Here is a 21,669-nt window from a genome sequence, read left to right on the forward strand (position 1 = left end):
TGAGCGTCCGACTTGGGCTCAGGTCATGATCTCACGGTCTGTGAGTTCAAGCCCTGCGTCAGGCTCTGTGCTGACAGCTCAGAGCCTGGAGCCTGTTTTAGACTCTGTGTCTCCCCCACCCCACCCCTCCCCTGAATGTGTGTTTCTCTCTCTCTCTCTCTCTCTCAAAAATAAATAAAGATTAAAAAAATAAAAGTCCTAACTTTGTATGGTGAGCATTGCAATAATATTACATAATTGTTGAATCACTATGGTATACACCTGCAACCAATGTAATCTTGTAGTCAACTGTACTTCAATTAAAAACAAACAATGGGCACCTGGGTGGCTCAGTAGGTTAAGCATCTGACTCTTGATTTCATCTCAAGTCACGATCTCATGGTTAGTGAGATCGAGCACTACATCTGGCTCTGCGCTGATAGGGTGGAGCCTGCTTGGGATTCTCTTCTCTCTCCCTCTGCCCTTGCCCCACTTGTGCTCTCTGTCTCTCTCTCTCTCTCAAAATAAATAAATAGACATTTAAAAACAAACCGCATTAGGAAGGTCTAAGGACAGCCTCTTTGCTCCGAATCAGTATCTTGAATAACACGGTCTTGACTGAGGACCTAATCCATGGGCACCTCAAGTGACGCCCACCACCCATCTCTCATCTTTTCCATCTACTTCTACTGTTTCATTGACCAGGCCACCTCTCATGATGCTTAATCTAGAGCCTATGACAGGTCATAGAAGGATAATTTTGCCATTGCTAGGTTTCAGCAAGATCTTCAGTAGAGGCAAGCTGGGCCTTCCAAGCCGAGGGCAGGTATTTGATGTGAATCAGGCTGGCAAACATTAACAGGGCAGTGGTGGGGACCATGGCAAGTCTGGGGGGGAGGCGTCTGCAGGGGACAGTCTCTCGTGAGCTGTAACTATTGCTGTCACAAAGGAGCTGCAGGCCCTGCGTTGTTAGATCTTCTAAGTTTACAAGGGAGTAAAAATCTTGATGTTTATGAGAAATCTCTGGATTTTTAAAAGTTCAATCAGAAGGAAAAAAAAATCACGCGAGCCAAATGAAACACATCTGTGTACCAGATTCAGCCTAAGTCCTCAAGCTTATCACTAACGATCAATGTTGAAGCCCAAACTAGTGGGCAGACAGGCTACCAAAGTAGAACGAAATGGTGTCCCCAGATTCCTGTGCAAAAAGAATCAGGACTTGCCATCTCTAAAATGTGGGTGCTGATACGTACCCCATGTGACTGCTCTCCCTAATTATAATACGCTACCAACACACGGCCTAGAAAAGCCATTGCTATAAAAGCTATTAAAGAGTTAAATATATATGTATGTGCGAGTATACACATATATCTGTAGGTCCATATATATGCACACTATTGTAATTAACATATTCACACATATCATGACAGGAAATCTTACTTACCTAGCTTTGGCATATTGGAAAGGGCCCAATAGCTTGGATGATGAATAATTGTAATATTAAAGGTTGCCTTTAGAGCTGGCTCATCAAAACAAGGAAAAACGCTCCTGGCAAATGTTGGCTCCATCTGAGATGCTAACAGGGCCCTGTAACACATTTGGGGGGGAAAAACCCTATTTATTTTTATTTCAAGTTAGTGGACACACACACAAAAATATTGAGGGATGATGGCTTGTAATTATATTCAGGAAGGAGCTAGAACATTTCCCCTCATCTTCCGCACTGCCTTCCAGTTAAAACACACACACTCCCAAGGCTCACCGCACCTTGCAATTCTTGTAAGACCTAAAATACAAAAGACCTATTTAATTTTCAACCACAAAATACTATTTACTTCATTACATCATATGCCTTTAAAACCTTCTGCAAACAAAATAGGAACAAATATAGCAAATGTGCAATGGCAGGCTTTTGAGAACCAAGTATTTTTTTAAACTAGGATTTCTTTTTGGGGAACGGACTATTCCTTTCATCTTCCACCAAAGTGTAAGCAGTGTCTGCTGAAGAATGCATTTTTTTAAACATTTTCTTAAAGTTTATTTATTTATTTTAAGAGAGAGAGAGAAAGCTCGAATTGGGGAAGGGCAGAGAGAGAGAGAGAGAGAGAAGGAGAGAGAGAATCCCAGGCAGGCTCCATGCTGTGAGTGCAGAGCCTGATGTGGGGCTCAAATTCACGAACCGTGAGATCATGACCTGAGCTGAAGTCAGATGCTTAAGTGACTGAGCCACCCAGACACCCCAAGAATGTCCACATTTTTATCTGTTTCTCACCTGTTCTTCTGGGTTGAAAACTTAGAAAATGTTTTATTTTGCACCCTCTTGGGGGTAAACAATACAGGTGCGTGTCAAGTGGAAAAGATAATTTTTGTTTCCAGGTGGGTAGATTTATCAAATCCCTTCTGCTCCTTCCCCCCATCTCCATGGAAAATTTTTTAAAAAGTGGCATTATCTCACAGTGCACTGGTGATTTATGGAGAATAGTTTAGGGTCAAGAGTGTCCTGAGCAAATGAGGAGATGGTCAGGTTCATTCTGTGTCAATGGGGCCTAAGTCTGACAGGATATGGGGCCTAGCTAACAACTCTCCTCAGAATAAACCTGTGGAATCACTATGACTCAGTCACCTGGGGTGGGAGTGGGGATTGGGGTGGGGGTAGGGGGTTCCCGAGCGGCTCATTCAATTAAGCGTCTGCCTTTGGCTTAGGTCATGATCTCACAGTGCACAAGTTTGAGACCCACACTGGTCTCTCTGCTGTCAGCATGGAGCCCTCTTCAGATCCTCTGTCTCCCTCTCTCCCTGCCCCTCCCCTCCTAGCTCACTCTCTCTCTCTCTTTCTGAAAGAAAGACAGACTTAGAGACTTGGGAACCTGTTTTGAGAGGACAACTGTGGATGCTAATTCTTTTTTTTCTCCTAAGACCCTGAGACTTAGTGTCCCTGATGCATTTACTCTTACTTCAGGCCCAGCTCTTAGATAAGTAACAGGGGAATTCAACAGGGTGCCACAAGAGAGTATGGTCCCTCTGTCACCACCACCCACCTCTGGGATCCCTCCTCTACCACGATAAGGCCTCTACTCACATGAAAATTCACAGGCAACGATCAGCACGTTCAAAAGCCACCCACAGTCAGCTAACTGGATGTGTTCATCACCTCACCGTGACAAAAGTGTAATTTTCAACAAGCCTTCCCTACTTGCAGCTTCCCACTGTGTGTTGCTCTTGCTTGCATGGACTGGAAGGTGGCCTGTGAACTCTGATACCAGCCACTTTGTCTGCAGGACTCTGTTCCATCTCCTGCTAGCTGAGTAATCCTGGACAGGTCCCACATTCCTGCCGAGCCTCAGTTTCCCCATCCAGAAAGCAATGGCACTACCAACCTTTTATTGCTGTTTGAGCTTTCACATTATTACTAGCTGAATGTATCAACAAACCACCTCTGAATTCTGCTATATTCCTTGCAACCTCACAAACTGCTCTCCACGTAGATGAACTATAGAATTCAAGGAGATGGGGCGCCTGGGTGGCTCAGTCGGTTAAGCGTCTGACTTCAGCTCAGGTTATGATCTTGTGGTTCGTGAATTCGGGCTCCCCATGGGGCTCTGTGCTGACAGCTCAGAGTCCGGAGCCTGCTTCAGATTCTGTGTTTCCCTCTCTCTCTGCCCTTCTCTCACTTGAGCTCACTCTCAAAAATAAACATTAAAAAAATTTTAATATTAATTAATTTATTTTGAGAGAGAGAGCGAGCATGAGTGGTGTAGGGTCAGAGAGAGAGAATCCACGCAGTCAGTGCAGAGCCTGATATCGTGCTTGATCTCACGAACCATGAGATCATGACCTGAGCAGAAACCAAGAGCTGGGACACCTAACAAACTAAGCTACTGAGGTGCCCCCCAAAATGGATTCTAACAGGGATAAAGACATCCAACAGAATTGAAAAAGGAGCCCCTGAGGTGACCATGACTGAGTCATCTAGGGTTGGGAGAAACAGCCCCCTTGGAAGTTCATGCCTGGCCTCCATGAGGCCTGTGACCCCCCTGGAATTGTAGGCCATTTTGTACTAATGGTAATAAATTAGCCTGAAAAAGTATAATGTAGAGTGAAAAAGCACAGCCAATTTTATAAAACATGCTTATCCATCTGGAAAGCCACCACATGCCTATTGTTTTTGTAATAGAAACTATAAAACATAAAGCTTGGTAACATCTCCACTGCCATGACCTCACAAATCATAGGCCTCTCAAGGAAGCTGCAAGGTCAAGAGAGAAAATCAGACTCTTCAAGGAAGTGGGAAAGTTTTAACCTTCTCAAAGGGGGCTACAGGTTCAAAAAGGCTAAGAGACATCAGCTCAGAGAGTCACCACTTTAAGCAAATAGCAAGCAAGTGCCTTCCTATTCCATGATTCAGGCCTCTTGAGAGGTGAAATAGAAGAGACTCTTGGATTTTACTCAACTATTTCCCTCCCTGGTTTTATACAAACAAACAAAAAGGGAAAAAAGTCCCTACAACACACAGCCCTTCTGGCTCGCAGTCCTAACTGCAAAGGTCAGGGCCAGCCAGCAACACACACGATCTGGTTATGCCACATCTGGGAACTCAACACTGGTATTTATTTCCCTTCTCTCTCTCTCTCTCTGCTTTGGATTCAAGCAACCCTGTAAAGATATCTTGACCTCAGAAAATAGAACCATCCACCCTCTGCTCCCTTCAAACCTCGCCGAAACATGCTATTATGGTGCCTGACAAGTCTGGGTTTAGCGCGGTCAGTTGGTGAGGGAGTTAATTTGGGACAATTTGTCCCGTAGCGGCTCAGTATTGCAAAGCCACTCTCCTGCCCTCTTGTGTGGCCAGGGAATCATGGGCTCACCACTTTCTTGTGCTAGAAGAGGGCTTAGGGGTCAAGACCACATGATATCCTTTGGGATCCATCTACTGCCATATAAAAAATATCCACTCATTCATTCCAAGTCATTGTATGAACTCTGCCTACAGCTCTAGCTAACAAGTGCTACATGACATAACTGGTCAAGGGTTAAATAAGACCGGAAAGCTCGTCTCCCCAAGTTGTTTTTACACAACAACACCCTCAGAAATCAAAATGTTTTAGTAAAGACGCATATTACACCACTGGACTGTGGTTCAAGGATTGGCCCATGAATCATGTTTGTTTATTACTTGTGTCATAGGATCTTAAAGCTGAAGTTTCCACCAGGCAACAAAACACAATAGACGTGCAATCCCAGAGAGAGGTGCCAAACCACCTTATGAAAGTTTTCGGAGTAGACGGCCTTGAGGACCTGGGGCCCTTCTGGGGCCTCTGGGCTCCACCAAAAACACATGGAAGGAAGGTCAGGCAACGGAGGCCAGAGATGAGAGGAGAGATTTCTAGGTGGGGGGGAGGAGGTGGTGCGGGTTAGCCAAGCTTCTTGATCTCAGGGTGCTGGGAGGAAGGAAACCCCCTAACTGGGGTGAGCCATGGGGGAGAAGATCCCTCAGAGAGCAGAAGCAGAGAGACTCAGAGCCTGGTACCAGCTTACTGCTGGGAAAGCCGAAACTGACCCCGGTCGGAGTTGAACTCCCACCAGTGGGAATGTAAAAGGCAAAAGGAAAGGCGTTGGAGGTGGAACCAGAAGAATACTCTTGCCTTGGGACCCACGTGAGCCCCAAGCCAGGGATTAGGAGTGTTCCTTGGAACAGCTGTGGGCCCTGAGACTCGGACTGAGCCAGGACGGGGACTGACTTGGGTTCTGTCCAACAGGGCCCACCTGCATGAAACTAGAAGAGCTTGGAGATGCACTCCTCCGTATCTAGGGGCTGAGGAAGGGGTCACTAGTGACCACCAGAATGGAGAACTAGAGGCAGCATTCTGCAGGGTCAAGAACATTGTAGTAGAAAGGGAAACAGTGAGAAAATGACATCTCAAGGGAAAAAGGTATGTGCTAGGCCAGAGTCAGGACAAACAGCAAGAGTGCTGGCTCAGGTGAGAACTGCCCTACGTGTCACCTCTCCATGTCTCCCCCAGACCCACCGGATCTGGTCGGGGTGTAGAAGCAGCTCTCAAGATAAAGGCGGGTGGGGGGGTGGCTAGAACCCTGAGGTGGAGAAAGGGAAGGAAGCACCACTACCCCTGACCGACTGCAGGCTTCTAACCCGAAAGCCCACCCAAGCTTGAGGGAGGGAGGGAGGGTGGAGGGAGAGAAAGGGAGATTTAACAGCTAACTCAGTTCAAAGCTTTCAAAAGCTTTGACACAGGACTGGACGCTCAAATTTTTGTATCTGGACAGTGTTTGTGACTTAGGGAATGTAGCTCATCTGTCACCTAAGAATGAGCAGTAAATTATGGGGCTGTTAGAGTATTTAAGCAGGAGCAGGAAAGATGATCTCTGAGACTAAATTGTAAAAGCACAGTGGGAGAAACACAGTTGCTGAACTGGGAGGTGTGCCTTTTCGATAGGCTGGTTACACTTGCTTGCAAAAGATACAGGATCTGAATCTTGGATGAGCAAAACCATCTCCCAGAGAAGACAGCTGGGCCTCGTGAGACATGTGGGCTCAACACCTCTATAGGATAACGAAATGACCTCTTTTATCTGTGACACCAGTGAGATCATGTGCTCGGTATTTGAGTTCACTGACCTTGTTTGGATACTTCTAAATTCTTTCCTAATATTGCTCAAATTTCTCTCTTGTGTGTCATTCTCTGAGGCTGGTGCCAGATTTCCTAGCATAAACAGCAACTGGAAGGACATCTTTTCCAGTTCTTTGTTCATTCTTTCTACACCTGCACATGCTGATGGGTTTTAATCACGCGGTTCTCCCCTTAACAGGTCCCAGATAAAAATCCTAATTTTCTCCAGCCATTTCACACTAGTGAGCTGCCCTCATCTCTTAATTTTCCTACTCTCATTCCCCTGAATACCTCCCTGTTCTACCTTATATTTATACAGGACATGGCATGATTGGAAATGCAACGAGTATTCTTAAAGGACACTTTGAACAACAATGGGATTACAAATTCTTTCTTTCACTGAATTTCCAAAGTGAAAGAGACCTTGGAAAGTCCCATCTCGATTTATAGATGTGGAAGCTGGCACCCCGGGGAATTTATATAACTGGTTAGACAACTAGTAAGTGGCAGGGGTCGGGGGTAGTACCGGAACGAAGGCTCCAGCTTCCCAACCTGGGGTCCTTTCCAGCCAGCTCCCTCTCCTGGGATCCTTTTAGGTGCTTTGTAGAACACCATGTAATAGAAACTATGAGCAGACCAAGATATCATGAGGAAGAACTGAGGATTAACTTTATACTTAATAACATTACCAAATCTAGAGGTGATGAGACTTCTGTAGTACCACAGGCTAGAATTAGCCTTCTGTTGAAAACAACTAAAAACTCTGATGAAATATATGAAACAACTGTTTTCAGACATTAGGTAACAGGAAGCACTGGACTGTGATTTCCAAGAGAAGAGAAACAAAAGATGTGAACTCCATAATCACCTCGCCTACCTGGATGTAATTTCTCAACTGTAGCACAAGGAAAGGGAACAAAAACAGAGTGCAGTGGTCTCGTTGAATTGAGGAGGCTATGACTGATGCTCAGGGAGACCTAGATAGCTAGAATCTTCAGGGCAGAAATCCAGAAATCTGCACAGAGTCCACATAACCCCTCCTCACCCCGAGCCTTTGGTCAAATATTAACCTGTACTTTAAGAGGTCAAGCAAAGAAAGAACAGCTACCATGGAGAGGAAAGGTGAACAATTCCTGGAGCTCACACAATGCTAGGATTATTCCAATTCCCACAAGCCAGAGTACAGAAATTGCTAGAATAAATGGATTTTCAACAGAGACCAGGAAGGTAATGCCTGAGCAGTGAACTAAAGTAGACTTGGAGTAAAAGCAACTTTAATTTTTTTTTAATTTATTTATTTATCTTGGTGGGGGGGGGGAATGAAAGTCGGGGAGGAGCAGAGAGAGAGAGAGAGAGGGAGAGAGAGAATCCCAAGCAGGCTCCAACTGCCAGCATGGACCCCAACATGGGGCTTGAACCCACAAGCCATGAGATCATGACCTGAGCCAAAATCAAGAGTCAGATGCTTAACCAACTGATCCACCTATGTGCCCCTTTAGTGACTTTAGATGACTTTAGATCCATTCTCAAAGAACTTAAACACAAGACATGGGGGATCAAACAAGGATCAAGGTCACCAAATAACTTGTACACCTATCCAAAAAAGACCAGCATTCATTAAAGCAATGTAACAAAATGTGGCATTGAGCAACATAAACTTTGAAATGTCAGGCACGCAATAAAAAATGAGAAAATGCCCAAATATTTGGAAACTAAATAGCACAGTTCTACATAACCCATGGTTCAAAGAAGAAATCAAAAGGGAAATTGCAAAGTATGTGGAACTGGATGAAAATTTTAAAAGCAACATGACAATATTTGTGGCATGCCACTAATGCAGTAGTTACTAGAAATTTTATAGCACTAAATATTTATGTTAGAGAAGAAAAAAATACCTTAAATCACTTACCTTGCACCCACCTTAAGAAAATAGAAAAAGAAAAGGAAAGGAAGCCCAAAGTAAGAAGAAGAAAGGAAATAATAAAGAATAATACATAAAGCATTGCAGTGAAAAACAAAAAAACAGTAGAGAAAATCATTGAAACAGATTAACAAAGTAGATAAATCTCAAGGCACACTGATCAAACTTATTGTCTGTCAAAAGTGGAAGAGACATTGGAAGTGGAAGAGACTTTTACCTTACAAAAAGCTGAACACCCCGTAGTATATGCCACTGGTTAGACAACTAGTAAGTAGCAGAGGTGATTTCACAACCAGCTCCCAAAAGAGAGAAGACACAAATGACCAATGTCAGGGGTGAGAGAAGTGACATCACTACAGATTCTACAGATATTAAAATAATAAGGGAATATTTTGAACACTAATTATACTTAAATTTGACAACTTTGACTAAATGGGCAAATTCCTTGAAAGACCCAAACGACCAAAGCTTGCTTATGAGGAAATAGATAACCTGAATAGCCCTCTATTCATTAAAAAAATTTAATTTGTAGTTTAAAACCATCCCACAAAAACAAACAAACAAAAAAACCCTTGAGGCCCAGGTGTCTTCATTAGTGAAATTCAACCAAAAATTTAAGCAATAATCAATGCCAATTCCATATAAATTCTTCCCCCAAAATCAAAGAAACTTCTAAATGTATTCTTTGAAGGCAGCGTTACTCTGATACCAAAACAAAGCAAAGAAAAAGAAACCCCATGAACAGGGATGCAAAAATTAAAACCAAAATTTTAGTAAATCAAATGCAACAAAATATAAAAAGGATAATACATCACAACCAAGTAGTATATATCTTGCAAATGCAATGTTAATTTATCATTAGAAAATCAAGTAATGTAATTTGCCATATTAACAGGCTAAAAAAAGAAGAACCATATGATCATCTCAATAGATGCAGATAAAGCATTTGACAAAACCTGGCACCCAATCTGATAAAAACTCTCAGAAAACTAGAAACAGAAGGGAACTTCCTCAATCTGATATAGGGAATCTATAAAGAGAAGACGATGAAGAAGGAAGAGGAGAAGGAGAAGGAGAAGGAGAAGGAGAAGGGGAAGAGGAGGTGGAAGAAGAAGAGAAAGAAGAAAAACTACAGGAAAAATTCATACTTAGCAGTGCAAGACTGAATGCTTTCAGCTTAAGATAAGGAACAAAACAAGGATATCTGTACTTAACTACTTTTATCCAACATTGTATTGAGGCTCTAACCATGGAAGTAAAGCAAGGGAAAGACATAAAAGGCACTTAAAGTAACCAAAAAGTAAAACTCTCTTTATTCAAGACTATATAATCACTGATACAGAAAATTTAATGGAATTCTCAGTTTAGCTAAGCTACTCCATGGTATTGCTGCTTTGGCATCCATATTGTTTGGCCAAGCAGCCTTTAGGGGCCTTAACCTGACATTAGCCTCATACAAGTACATGCTCTAGACAACAGCCTGCAGAGTCACAGGTAAATACAAGCTCCTGATGTGACTCCTGATATACCTTGTGATAAAGCCTTCCCCACCTGCAGGGCCATCCCTGCAAAGCTTAACAAAACCTCACTCTTTTTCAGTTGAATTACACAATCTGGCCATGGACTAAGAACCCCAAAGCACTCTGGCCATGAACCCTAATAAAGGCAGGTGCCCCAGCTCCTGTTGTTCTACCTATACCTTGCCTTGATCTCCCCATGTGACCCCTCATGGTGTGCCAAGCCAAGTACTTCCTCCAGAGCCTAGGAATAATAAACTTCTCCATTTCAATTCCTTTGCGGTCTTTCGTTGAACCTTGGCTCACTATCTAACACCCCAAGGCTATGTAACATGTTAATTTAACAAAGTCAAAACAGGAATTAACAAAAAAGCTGCTAAAGCTAAGAAGTGAGTTTAGTAAGGTGACAGCATAGAAAATCAATACACAAAAATTAACTAACAACAAACAATTGGAAATTGGAATTTTTTAAAATACCATTTATAATATGTTTAAAATATAAAATAGGGAAAATTTGATAAGGCATGTGCAAGATATGTACAGTTAAAGCTATAAAACCTTGCCAAGGGACATTGAAGAGGACCACAAATAAATAGGGAGATATATCATATTCATGGGTTAGAAGACTCAATATTTTAAAATTTGAATTCTCCCCCATTGCTTTATAGATTCGGCACAATCTCAACCAAGATTTCAGCAGATGTTTTTGTTGGTAGAAAATGACAAGCTAATTCTAAAATTCATATGAAAACACAAAGGATCTAGAATAGCCTAAACAACTTTTAAAAAGAAAACAAAGTTGGTGATAAATATTATCAGGTTTCAAGATTTATTATAAAGCTTTAGCAATCAAGACACTGTGGAATTGGCATAAAGATATACAAATAAACCAATGAAGTAGAAGAGGAAATTCAAAAATACACCCTCCTACATATGGACAATTGATGTTTTACAAGGTATAGAGACAATTCAAAGAAGAAACAGTAGACTCTTCGGCAAATCGTATCAAAACCAGTCAATATCTGTATGCAAAAAATTTAAAAATGACCTTCAATCCATATCTCATATCATATACCAAAACTAACTCAGGGGTGCCTGAGTGCTCAGTCAGTTAAGTGTCCAACTCTGGCTCAGGTCATGATCTCATGGCTCGTGGGTTCAAGCCCTGCATTGGCCCTCTTGCTGTCAGCACAGAGTCCACTTCAGACCCTCTGTTCCCCTCTCTCTTTCTGGCCTCCACTTGTGCTCTCTCTCTCTCTCTCTCAAAAATAAACATTTTTAAAAATTACCTCAAAATGGATCATAGGTGTAACTACAAAACCTAAAACTATGCAACTTGTAATAAAAGGCATAGGAGAAATTTTTTGTGAACTTTGTGTAGACAATGCTTTTTTAGATACAATGCTAAAAGGCTGATACATAAAAGAAAAAAATGATAAATTGGACTTTATCAAGATGGAAAACTTTTGCTTTCAAAGATGCTATTAAGAAAATAAAAACACAAACCACAGACTGAGAAAATATTTGCAAATTATATGTTTGAGAAAAGACCCTTTAAAAATTCAACAATAACAAAACAACAAAAATGGACAAAAGATTTTAACAGACATTTTGCTAAGATACGTGGATGACAAATAAGTACAGGAAACGATGCACATTATTAGTTATTAGGGAAATACAAATTAAAACTGCAGTGAGAGTCACCTATTCGAATGACTAAAATGAGAAAGTCTGCTGGCAATACCAAGTGTTGATGAAGATAAACAACTAGAATTCTCCTATAGTATTGATGAAAATGTAAAATAGTAAAAATATTTGGAAAATAATTTTATAATTTTTTAAGAAATTAAACACCTACCTACTGTATTTTCCAGTCATCCACTCCACTAGTTATTTACTGAAAAAAAAAAGGAATTCACACAAAGAATTCATACACAGACTGATACATGAATACTTCTCAAATCTTTGTGTATAATAGCCCAAGGAATCTACAAAAAAAAATTCCTAGACCTAGTAAGTGAGATGAGCAAGTCATAGGATATCAAAACAAACATACAAAATTCAGTATTTCTAGAGAGTAGCAACAATCATATGAAGACTCAAATTAAAAATACAATACCATTTACAATTGTTCAAATAAAATTAAGTGCTTAGGGGTTAAATACGGTTTGAATTGCCCAATTTGACCTTGGATTAGGAAACCCAAAGCACTCTACCCATGGGTAGAGTATAGGACTTGTATGGTGAAAACAATAAAATGCTTATGAAATAAATCAAAGATCTAAACAATGTACATACATACTATGTTCATGGACTGGCAGATTGAACATAGTAAAGAAAGGGAGAATAGGAGTAGAAGACAAAAATAGGAGCAAAGAGCAATGGCAATTAAAAAAAACAATAATGCACATGATAAATATTAATTCAACTATATTAATACCAAAATCAGAGTGGTGCCTGGGTGGCTCAGTCCATTAAACATCCAACTTTGGCTCAGGCCATGATCTCATGGTTTGTGGTTTGAGCCCTGTGTTGTGCTGACACCTCAGAGCCTGGAGTTTGCTTTGGATTTTGTGTCTCCCCCCCCCCACCCTGCTCCTCCCCTGCTCACACTCTGTCTCTCTCTCTCAAAAATAAGTAAACATTAAAAAAAAAACCAAGATCAGAAATGAAAAGGGAGACATCCGTACAGATCCCATGAACATTAAAAGGATAATAAGTACTATGAACAGCTCTATGTTCATAGATTTGGTAACCTAGATGAAATGGACCAATTCCCTAAAAGACATAATCTTCCAAAACACATAGGAAGACACAATCTGAATAAGCCTATATCTATTTTAAAAATTGAATCAATAATTAATAACCTTCCAAAAAAGAAAGCACCAGGCCCAGATGGGTTCACTGGTGAATTCTACCAAATATTTAAGGAAGAAATGATAACAATTCTCTACAATTTCTTTCAGAGGATAGAAGCAAATACTTCCTAACACATCCTGTGAGGACAGCATTACCCCAATATCAAAACAAACACATTACAAAAAATGAAAATTATTGACCAACATCTCTCATGAACACAGATGCAAAAATTCTCAACAAAATATTAGCAAATTGAATACAACAATATATAAAAAGAATTGTATACCACAACCAAGTGGGATTTATCTCAGGTATACAAGACTGGTTCAACATTTGAAAAATAATTAATGTAATCTATCATATCAAGAGAGTAAATAAGAAAAAAATCACATGATCTGATTAATAGATGCAGGACAAGCATTTGCCAAAATCCAACATCCATTCATGGTTTAAAAAAAAAACACTCTCAGTAAAATGGGAACAGAAGGGAACTTACTCATCCTGAATTAAAGATTGCAAAAAATCTACAGCTAACTTCACACTTACTGGTGAGAGCTGAAGGCTTTCCCATTCAGGTCAAGTACAAGGCAAGGATGTGCCCTCTTACCATTCTTCATCATTGTGCTGGAAGTCCTTACTAATGCAGTAAGTTGGGAAAAGGAAATAAATGGTATATAGATTGGGAGGGAAGAAACAAAACAGTCTTTAGTCATAGATGACATGACTGTCTATGTAGAAACTCCAAAAGAATTGACAAAGAAACTCCTGAAACTCATAAGCAATTATAGCAAGGTTGCAGTATACAAGACTAATACACAAAAGCCAATTGCTTTCCTACCTGCCAACAATTAAGTGAAATTTGAAATTAAAAACAGAATGCCATTTATATTAGTACTCCCCCAAAAAATGAAATACTTAGGTATCTAACAAAATATATGCAAGATCTATACAAGGAAAAATAGAAAGCTTTGAAGAATGAAATTTTAAAAAGAACTAAATAAATGGGGAAAGATTCCATGTTCATAGATAGGATGACTCATATTATCAAGATGTCAGTTCTTACCAAATTAGTCTATAGATTCAATGCAATCACAACGAAAATCCTAGCAAGCTAAACTTGTGAATATCAATAAGCCAATTCTAAAATTTATATGGAGAGGTAAAAGACCCGGAATAGCCAACACAATATTGAAGGAGAAGAACAATGTTGGAAGACTGACACTATCTGACTTTAAGACTTACCAGAAAGCTACGGTAATCTAGAGTGTGATATTGCTGAAAGAACAGACAAATGGATCAATGAACAGAATAGCCCAGAAATAAACCCAAATACAGCCAACTGATCTTTGACAAAGGAGCAAAGGCAATGCAATGGAGCAGTGACAGTCTCTTCAACAAATGTTTCTGGAATACTAGACATTCACATGCAAAAAAATTGAATGTAGACACAAAACCTTACACCCTTCACAAAAATTAAGCTCATAAAGGGTCAAATTAACTCACAATGGGCCACTTTAAAATGTAAATGCAAAAACACAAAACTCCTACAAGGTAACACAGGAGAAAACCTATATGACCTTGAGTATGCTGATGTCTTTTTAGATACTACACTAAAGACATGATCCATGACAGAAATAATGGATAAGGGGGATTTCTTTAAAATTAAAGACTTCTGGGGTGCCCAGGTAACACAGTCAGTTAAGCTCTTGATCTCTGCTCAGGTCACGATCTCACGGTTTGTGGGTTTGAGCCCTGCATCAGGCTCTGCACTGGTGGTGCAGTGTCTGCCTGGGATTTTGTCTTTCCTTCTCTCGGCCCTCCCCCACTTGGGCTCTCTCTCTCTCTCTCTCTCTCTCTCAAAATAAATAAATAAACATAATAAAAAATTTTAATTAAAAACTTCTGCTCTGCAAAAGACATATAAAGAGAATGAGAAGACAAGCCACAGACCAGGAGAATATATTTGCAAAAGACATATCTGATAAAGGATGGTTACCTAAAATATGCAAAGAACTCTTACAACACACAATAAGAAAACAAACAACTCAATTTAAAAATGGGCCAAAACCCCAACAAACAACTCACCGAAGAAATTATACACATGACAAATAAGCACATTAAAAGGTGCTCCACATCATACGTCATCAGGGAAATGCAAATTAAAACAACAACGAGATACCACTATCGACTTATTAGAATGGCCAAAATCCAGAACGCTGACACCACCAAATGCTGGTGAGGATATGGAGTAACAAGCACTCTCATCCATTGTTGGTGGGAACATAAAACGGTGCAGCCACTTTGAAAGACAGTTTCGTGGCTTCTTGTACAACTAAGCACAGTCTTATCATATGACTCAGCAATTATGCTCATTGGTATTTAACTAAAGAAAATCACCCGAAAGTTTTTGTCTACACAAGAATCTGCACAAAGAGTTGAGAGCAACTTTTTCAGAATCACCAAAACCTGAAGCAACGAAGATAGTTTTCAGTAGGTGAATGCATAAATAAACAATGGTATACCCAGACAATAGAATATTATTCAGTGCTGAAAAGAAATGAACTATCAAGACATGAAGAGACATGAAGGAATCTCAAATGCATATTGCATAATATGATTCCAAATATAAGACATTCTAGAAAAGGCAATATGATGAAGACAAGAAGATCAGTGATGGGGGCAAGGGATGAACAGGCAGATAACAGAGAATTTTTAGGTCAGTTAAAGTACTCTGTATGATATTATAACGATATATGTCATTACACACTTGTCCAAACAGATAAATGCATGACAGCAAGAGTGAACCCTACGGTAAACTATGGACTCTGGGTGATTATGGTATGCCAATATAGCTTCACCTTTGGTTAAAAAAAATATATCATTCTGGTGGGTGGTATTGATAATGGGGGAGGCCATGTAGGTGTAGGTGCAGGGGCTATATGGGAAATCTCCGTACCTCCAATTTTGTTGTAAACCTAAAATTGCTCTAAAACAAAAGCCTTTTTAAGAAAGCATCCTTAGCCATGATACAAAAGCCTGGTCTATTTAAACAATTGATAAATCGGAAAAAAATAATAATAAAGAAATAAAGAAATAACTGATAAATCGGACTTCATTTAATGAAAAATTTTTGCTCCCTGGAGATGATTATTATCATTACTATTATTTTAAAGTTTTATTTATTTAAGTAATCTCTACATCCAACATGGTGCTCACGGCCCCGAGATTAAGAGTTGCATCCTTTTTTAGGGGCACGTAGGTGGCTCAGTTGACTAAGTGTTTGACTTGGGCCCAGGTCATGATCTCACAGTTCATGAGTTCTCTGCTGTCAGCACAGAGCCTACTTCGGATCCTGTGTTCCCCTCCGTCTGCTCCTCCTCTGCTCGAGTGCTCTCTCTCTCAAGAATAAACAAAGAGTTGCATCCTTTTATAACTGAGTCAGCCAGGTGTTCCTGGAAGACCTTATTAAGATGAAAAAAACAAGCTACAGACCAGGAGAACCCATTTGTAAACCACATATCTCACAACAGACTCAGATCTAGAATGTATAAAGAACTCTCAGAACTCAAAAGTAAACAAACAAACAATTCAATTAGAAAATGGGCAAAAGACATGAGGAGACATTTCATCAAAGGTGATATACAGATGCCAAGTAAGCATGAGAAAAAGCTGAATATCATGAGCCGTTGGGGAAATGCAAATTAAAACCACAATGAGGTATCACTACATACTCATCATGACAGCTAAAATAAAAAATAAAAACAGTGGTAAAAGCAAATGGTGGCTAAGCGGCAGAGAAACTATCATTCATACATTGTTGGTGGGAATGTAAATGGTACACTTTGGGAAGCAAGTTAGCAGTTTCTTGAAAACTACATGTGAAACAACAGTATGACCCACCAATCGCGGAATCTGGGTGTTGATTCCAGAAAGATGAAAACTTGTGTTTGTCCAAAAACGTATACAAAATTGCTCATGGAAGCTTTGTTTGTAATAGGCAAACCTGGAAACAACCAAAATGTCCCCATGTAACAACTTCTCCCTGCCCCTGCCAGCTCCTAGCAACCTACATTCTACTTTCTGTCTCTGAATTTAACTACTCTAGGCACTTATACAATGCCCTCAAGGTTCATCTATGCTGTAGCATAGGTCAGAATCTCCTTCCTTTTTAAGGTGGAATAATACTCCCTTTTACGTATATACCGCCTTTTGTTCATCCATCCATCCATTGATGGGCATGCATTGCTTCCACCTGGTGGCCGTTTTGACTAATGTTGCTCTGAACATGTGTACGGATCTGGAATTTCTGAAGGTGTGCCCCAGGACTCTGTTTCATAAACTCCTCTGGTGACTCTAATATACTTTATTTATTTTTTAAATATGCTTTATTCTTATAATTTTTTTATTTTTTTTTAAATGTTTATTTATTTTGAGAGAGAGACAGAGTACAAGAGGGGGATGGGGCAGAGAGACAGGGAGACACAGAATCGGAAGCAGGCTCCAGGCTCTGAGCTGTCAGCACAGAGCCCAACGCGGGGCTTGAACTCATGAACTTCGAGATCATGACCTGAGCCAAAGTCCAACACTCAACCAACTGAGCCACCTGGGCGCCCCTCTAATATACTTTAAAAGTTTGTGAACCACTGCTCTAATTCAGGATTTCCTCACGTGTAGATGGGCAAGGATTTGGGGTAACCCTCACACACTATTATAGAGATCTGACTCACACACGAGAATGTCAGTCTTTTTCAAATTTTATGAATCATTCTGGTAAGATCAAAAGAAAAACCTTGGTTTGGTATTATTTCTCTTGAACACCTAGTTCCAATTTCCCTTTTTAAGAAAGAGAGAGCAGCCCGTGGATTCAGAGGCATCGGATTCTTCAGCAGACAATAAAAGCAGGGAGAACTCAGTGACATTGTTTTTCATTGTATTGGTCAGTTGCATGACTATAAATTCCAAATGGTTTCTGACTTATGATAATAATGTAGCGTTGCTTTTTAATGAATCTACTTATTATTTTTGTTTAAACTGAGCGATTTTTTTTAAGCAAAAAAATATGGCCAGAGGTGTGTGAATAGGGCAAAACCTTGGGTAGCGACATGCCAGAGAATCAAGTCTGGGAAACACCGCTTCAAGGAACATTAACATTTGGAGTTTGCTCTCAACTTTTGGCACATGGAATGAGGAGAGCACCACACACTCACACACAGAAGCACACATCTAAGGCACTCGGTGGATGGCTCCTACATGCAGACATGGGATGGCACCTGCCACGTGCAGAAAGGCAGAGAAGCTTCCCCAGCAACCTCTTAAGCCAGAAAATCTTCACCCAAGCCTTAGAAGTGTGAGACGGCGATGCTCTTTGCACTTTCTGGAAGGGTTTTCTTTTTCTCTTCCCTTAGTGTTGAGTAGTAAAATTATTTAAAGGCTTCAGCCTGTCCAGACTGTGATACGGGGTCACCAAACAAGAGAGGCAAACATGTTCAACCACTGGCAGCTGGGATTAGAAACCCCAGCTGGGATTAGGCAGTTTGTGCCCCAGGTGGGGGCCCTCTTCTTCTTTGACTCAGATCTACCCAGAACGTGGCAGGTTTCTAGCTTAGGTGACAAGAAGCTGCCCCTAACAGTTACACTGTGAGCTAACGACAGTAGCTGCCACTGCATGGACTGTGTGCCTGGCACCGACCTCTCTCTCATTAATTCTCACAACGCCCTAAAAGCTGACACTCAGCTCCATTCTGTGAATGAGGCAATGAGCTCAGAGACATGAAGAGACCAACTCAAGGCACACAGCTCAGACTCGGGCCTGCCGGGCTTCCAAAATCTGCTTCACCATAAGTCATCATTTTGTCCAAGTTCTTTGCGACCTTGGCTTACTGCTCCACTGGCCGTTTGCTTTCCCTTGCGGTTTGCAAAGCAGAGACCCAGGAGAACAACTCCTGAGCAACAGCCCCTTCAAGATGCCACAGTTTTGGAACTCTACATCGGTCTACGAACATCTGTGGGACTTGATTAGGATTTCTGCTTGTTTGAATTTTCATGTTCTCAAAATATGGTTTCTAGTTACCACTCAAGTTGGCCACACGATGGAAAGATGGAAAGGGGCCTTTCGTTTCCCATATTTCTAGGGCAGTTCATCCAGGCCGTGGCCTTATTAGGAAAAAGGAAAAGATGGGTTAGCAGATGAAGATTTACTGGCTGACAGCAGAAAATACTGTCAGGTGCATGTGCAGTGGTCCCTTGTGTGTGTGTGTGTGTTTCCTCTAAAAATCTTGCATTCTGAAATACACATACAGTCACTTTAAAAGGTTTCTGGTGTCCGTAAGTCCTGTGACACATCATCCCAATGAGAAAGTTTCCAAAACTCTTTTTCAAGCACTGGTGCATTTTTGAAAGAAAACAAACAAACAAACAAACCAAGCATACAGTCCTTAAAAACAAAAGTTACAGATTACACATCCGCTAAGGCAGCTTATTAAACTTATTTTAAAACCCCTGGCGTTTTGAAAACAGGGCAGGAGATGATTTAGGGGGTAATTTACTAGGTTCCTCTCCCCCAAAGAACATCTGAGAACATTTTCTCTAATAATAAAAGGCAAAGTACATGCAGTTGTGTAAACCGCAAATGCCCCACCAGTGCGTGAGTGAAGAAGCTCGCCAGCCTAGAGAAAGACCTTTCTGGTGTCTTCCGCAGAAACGATTTCCCCAGCGCTCTCCTGAGTTCAGTAGCGTGATCTCAGGGCGTGGAAGAGGCAATTCTTGCGCTGGAAACATTCCGTGTGGAAGACATTATCCCAAATGAGTGTAAAGAGAACACATGTAAGCGGCGTGAGCTTGCAAACTCAGAGGGGAGGTCTCTTGTCACCGCTGTTAGTACTCCCCCCACCCCCACCCCCACGCCCAGCGGAAGCAGCGTCCCGAGAGCTGTTCAAAAAGCTTGGGAGGGGTGGGGGTGCTGCTGCTCATCCCCAAAACAAGACGCCTTCCCCAGGCAGGGGGTGGGGGGGATGAATTAAAGGGGATTCTTAAATTTGGGAGAACCCTCAGCAAAAGAAATAAAAAATGAGAAGAGCACCGACGTGAGTCTGCCTGTTGCAAGAGTAGCATCTACGGAGCGCCCAGGGGAAAGGCAGAGCAGGGAGCTGAGCGCGGAGGGGCGCTGGGGGAGGGAACTTCGGCGAGCGTGTGGGTGCGGCAGCCCCAGGCTTCTCCACCTCTAACCCCCAGAAATCCCCCCGGTGGTCTCGTTAAAACGCAGAGTCTGATCCCTTTGATCGAGGTGGGGCGGGGGGAGATCTGCATTTCGGACGAGCTCCCAGATATTACAGCGACCGCCGGCCCGCGGACCAAACTGAATAGCAAGGGATTTATTTGCCCCCTGTGGTGAAACAAGCCCTCCGGGGTTAGAGCAGAAGCGGGGCTTTCTGAAGCCTTCGATCAACCTCTAGGGTAGTAGCGACCTTAGAAAAGCAAGGACAGAAACAAACTGGACGGGCAGGGATGGGGCTGAAAACTGGCCAGAGGCAGGACCACGGTCCGAGAGGCTTTATGACAAGCAGGGTCTCTGCAGGGCAGCGGGGGGTGGAGGCGCTCGCCTTTTGGCTCTGCAAGCAAGCGTCGCGAGGGGTGGGGGCTTTGCGGGGAAGCGCAGGAGACGCGCACTGGGACGCAGGTAGCAGCGGGACTCCCAGCTAGAGCGGGGGACCGGGGCCCGCCTGTCCTTACCTGCGCTCGCCTTGGTCCGTGTAGATGCTGAAGAAGAGCCCCTCCCTGAGGTCCCGGTACACCAGGCCCGAGAAACTGAGCTGCAGCTCATACCGGCTCCCGGGCTGCAGGGTCGCGCCGAGCTCCAGGACCATATACTGCATGTCGAAAGCGAACCACACGTCGTCCACGGGCACGCGACCCACCGCGCCGTCTCGGGGGCCAGAGGACAGAGGACCCCGCACCTCGGCGCTCTCGCAGTCCAGGAAGAGGCTGTGCAGCAGCAGCCGCGCGGTGGCCGCGGTGCAGCGCACGGTGATGTTCACGCGGCCGGTGAAGCTCAACGTCGGAGACTGGAACTCGTTCGGACGCAGCCGGGGCCACAGCTCCAGCTCATAGTGCAGCGGCACGAGCCAGGGCGGCAGGCGCAGCTGGTCCCAGGGGCCCGGGGGTCGCCAGTGGCCCGGGGTGGCCGTACCCGCCGGTTCACGAGTAGGGCGGGGCGGCCAGGTGGGCAGCTGCTCCTCCTGCGTGCCGCGCGGCGAGGACGCGGCGTCCGGGACCCCGCTGTGATGGAGGTCGGACGGCTGGACGCGCGCGCAGCGGCCGTACAGGGCGGCGAGCACCGCCAGCGCCAGCAGAAGCGCGGCGGCCAGCGCGGCCAGCAGCAGGGCTACCGCGCGGCTCACGTAGAAGCCAGAGCTGGAAGGGGGCCCCATGGCTGGGGCCGGGGCGAGGGCCGGGCGACAGCCGGGAGACCTCGGCGGCTCAAATCGTGGCCCGGGTGCTCAGTGATGGGACCCCCTTCGCTCTTCTTCTCTGTACCGTCCCGCCTCCTCCTCCGCGAGGAGCTGAGGAGACAGGAGCGAACGGTTGGGACCACGGCTTCCCCCTCCCAGCTAATCAGATCCAGGTCCCTGCCCACCCACCCCCGCCCCGCCGGAGCCTGGGGAAGAGGCGGATCCCGCGCACCGCAGCACGCGCCCCTTTGGGTCCAAAGGAAAAGACCTCGCACAAGAGGCTTCCAGAGTCGACGCGCGAAAGGGACGGTCGGACCACA

The 21,669-nt window shown here is 43.0% G+C and overlaps 1 protein-coding gene across 1 annotated transcript in view; it reads right to left on the reverse strand.

The window, feature by feature from the left end:
* The window catches only part of LVRN (laeverin), a 74,649-nt gene extending 53,180 nt beyond the window's left edge, over positions 1 to 21,469 (reverse strand). The window contains exons 1-2 of the mRNA XM_060636330.3: positions 20,631 to 21,469; positions 1,424 to 1,566 (exon numbers count right to left, since the gene is read on the reverse strand). Of these exons, the coding sequence (XP_060492313.2) occupies positions 1,424 to 1,566; positions 20,631 to 21,328 (841 nt within the window). The 5' untranslated portion in view covers positions 21,329 to 21,469. The remainder of the gene's footprint in view (positions 1 to 1,423; positions 1,567 to 20,630) is intronic.
* Positions 21,470 to 21,669: the final 200 nt, after the last annotated feature.

Source organism: Panthera onca, chromosome A1 (genome assembly GCF_046562875.1).
Source record: "Panthera onca isolate mPanOnc1 chromosome A1, mPanOnc1 haplotype 2, whole genome shotgun sequence".
NCBI classification, from domain to species: domain Eukaryota; kingdom Metazoa; phylum Chordata; class Mammalia; order Carnivora; family Felidae; genus Panthera; species Panthera onca.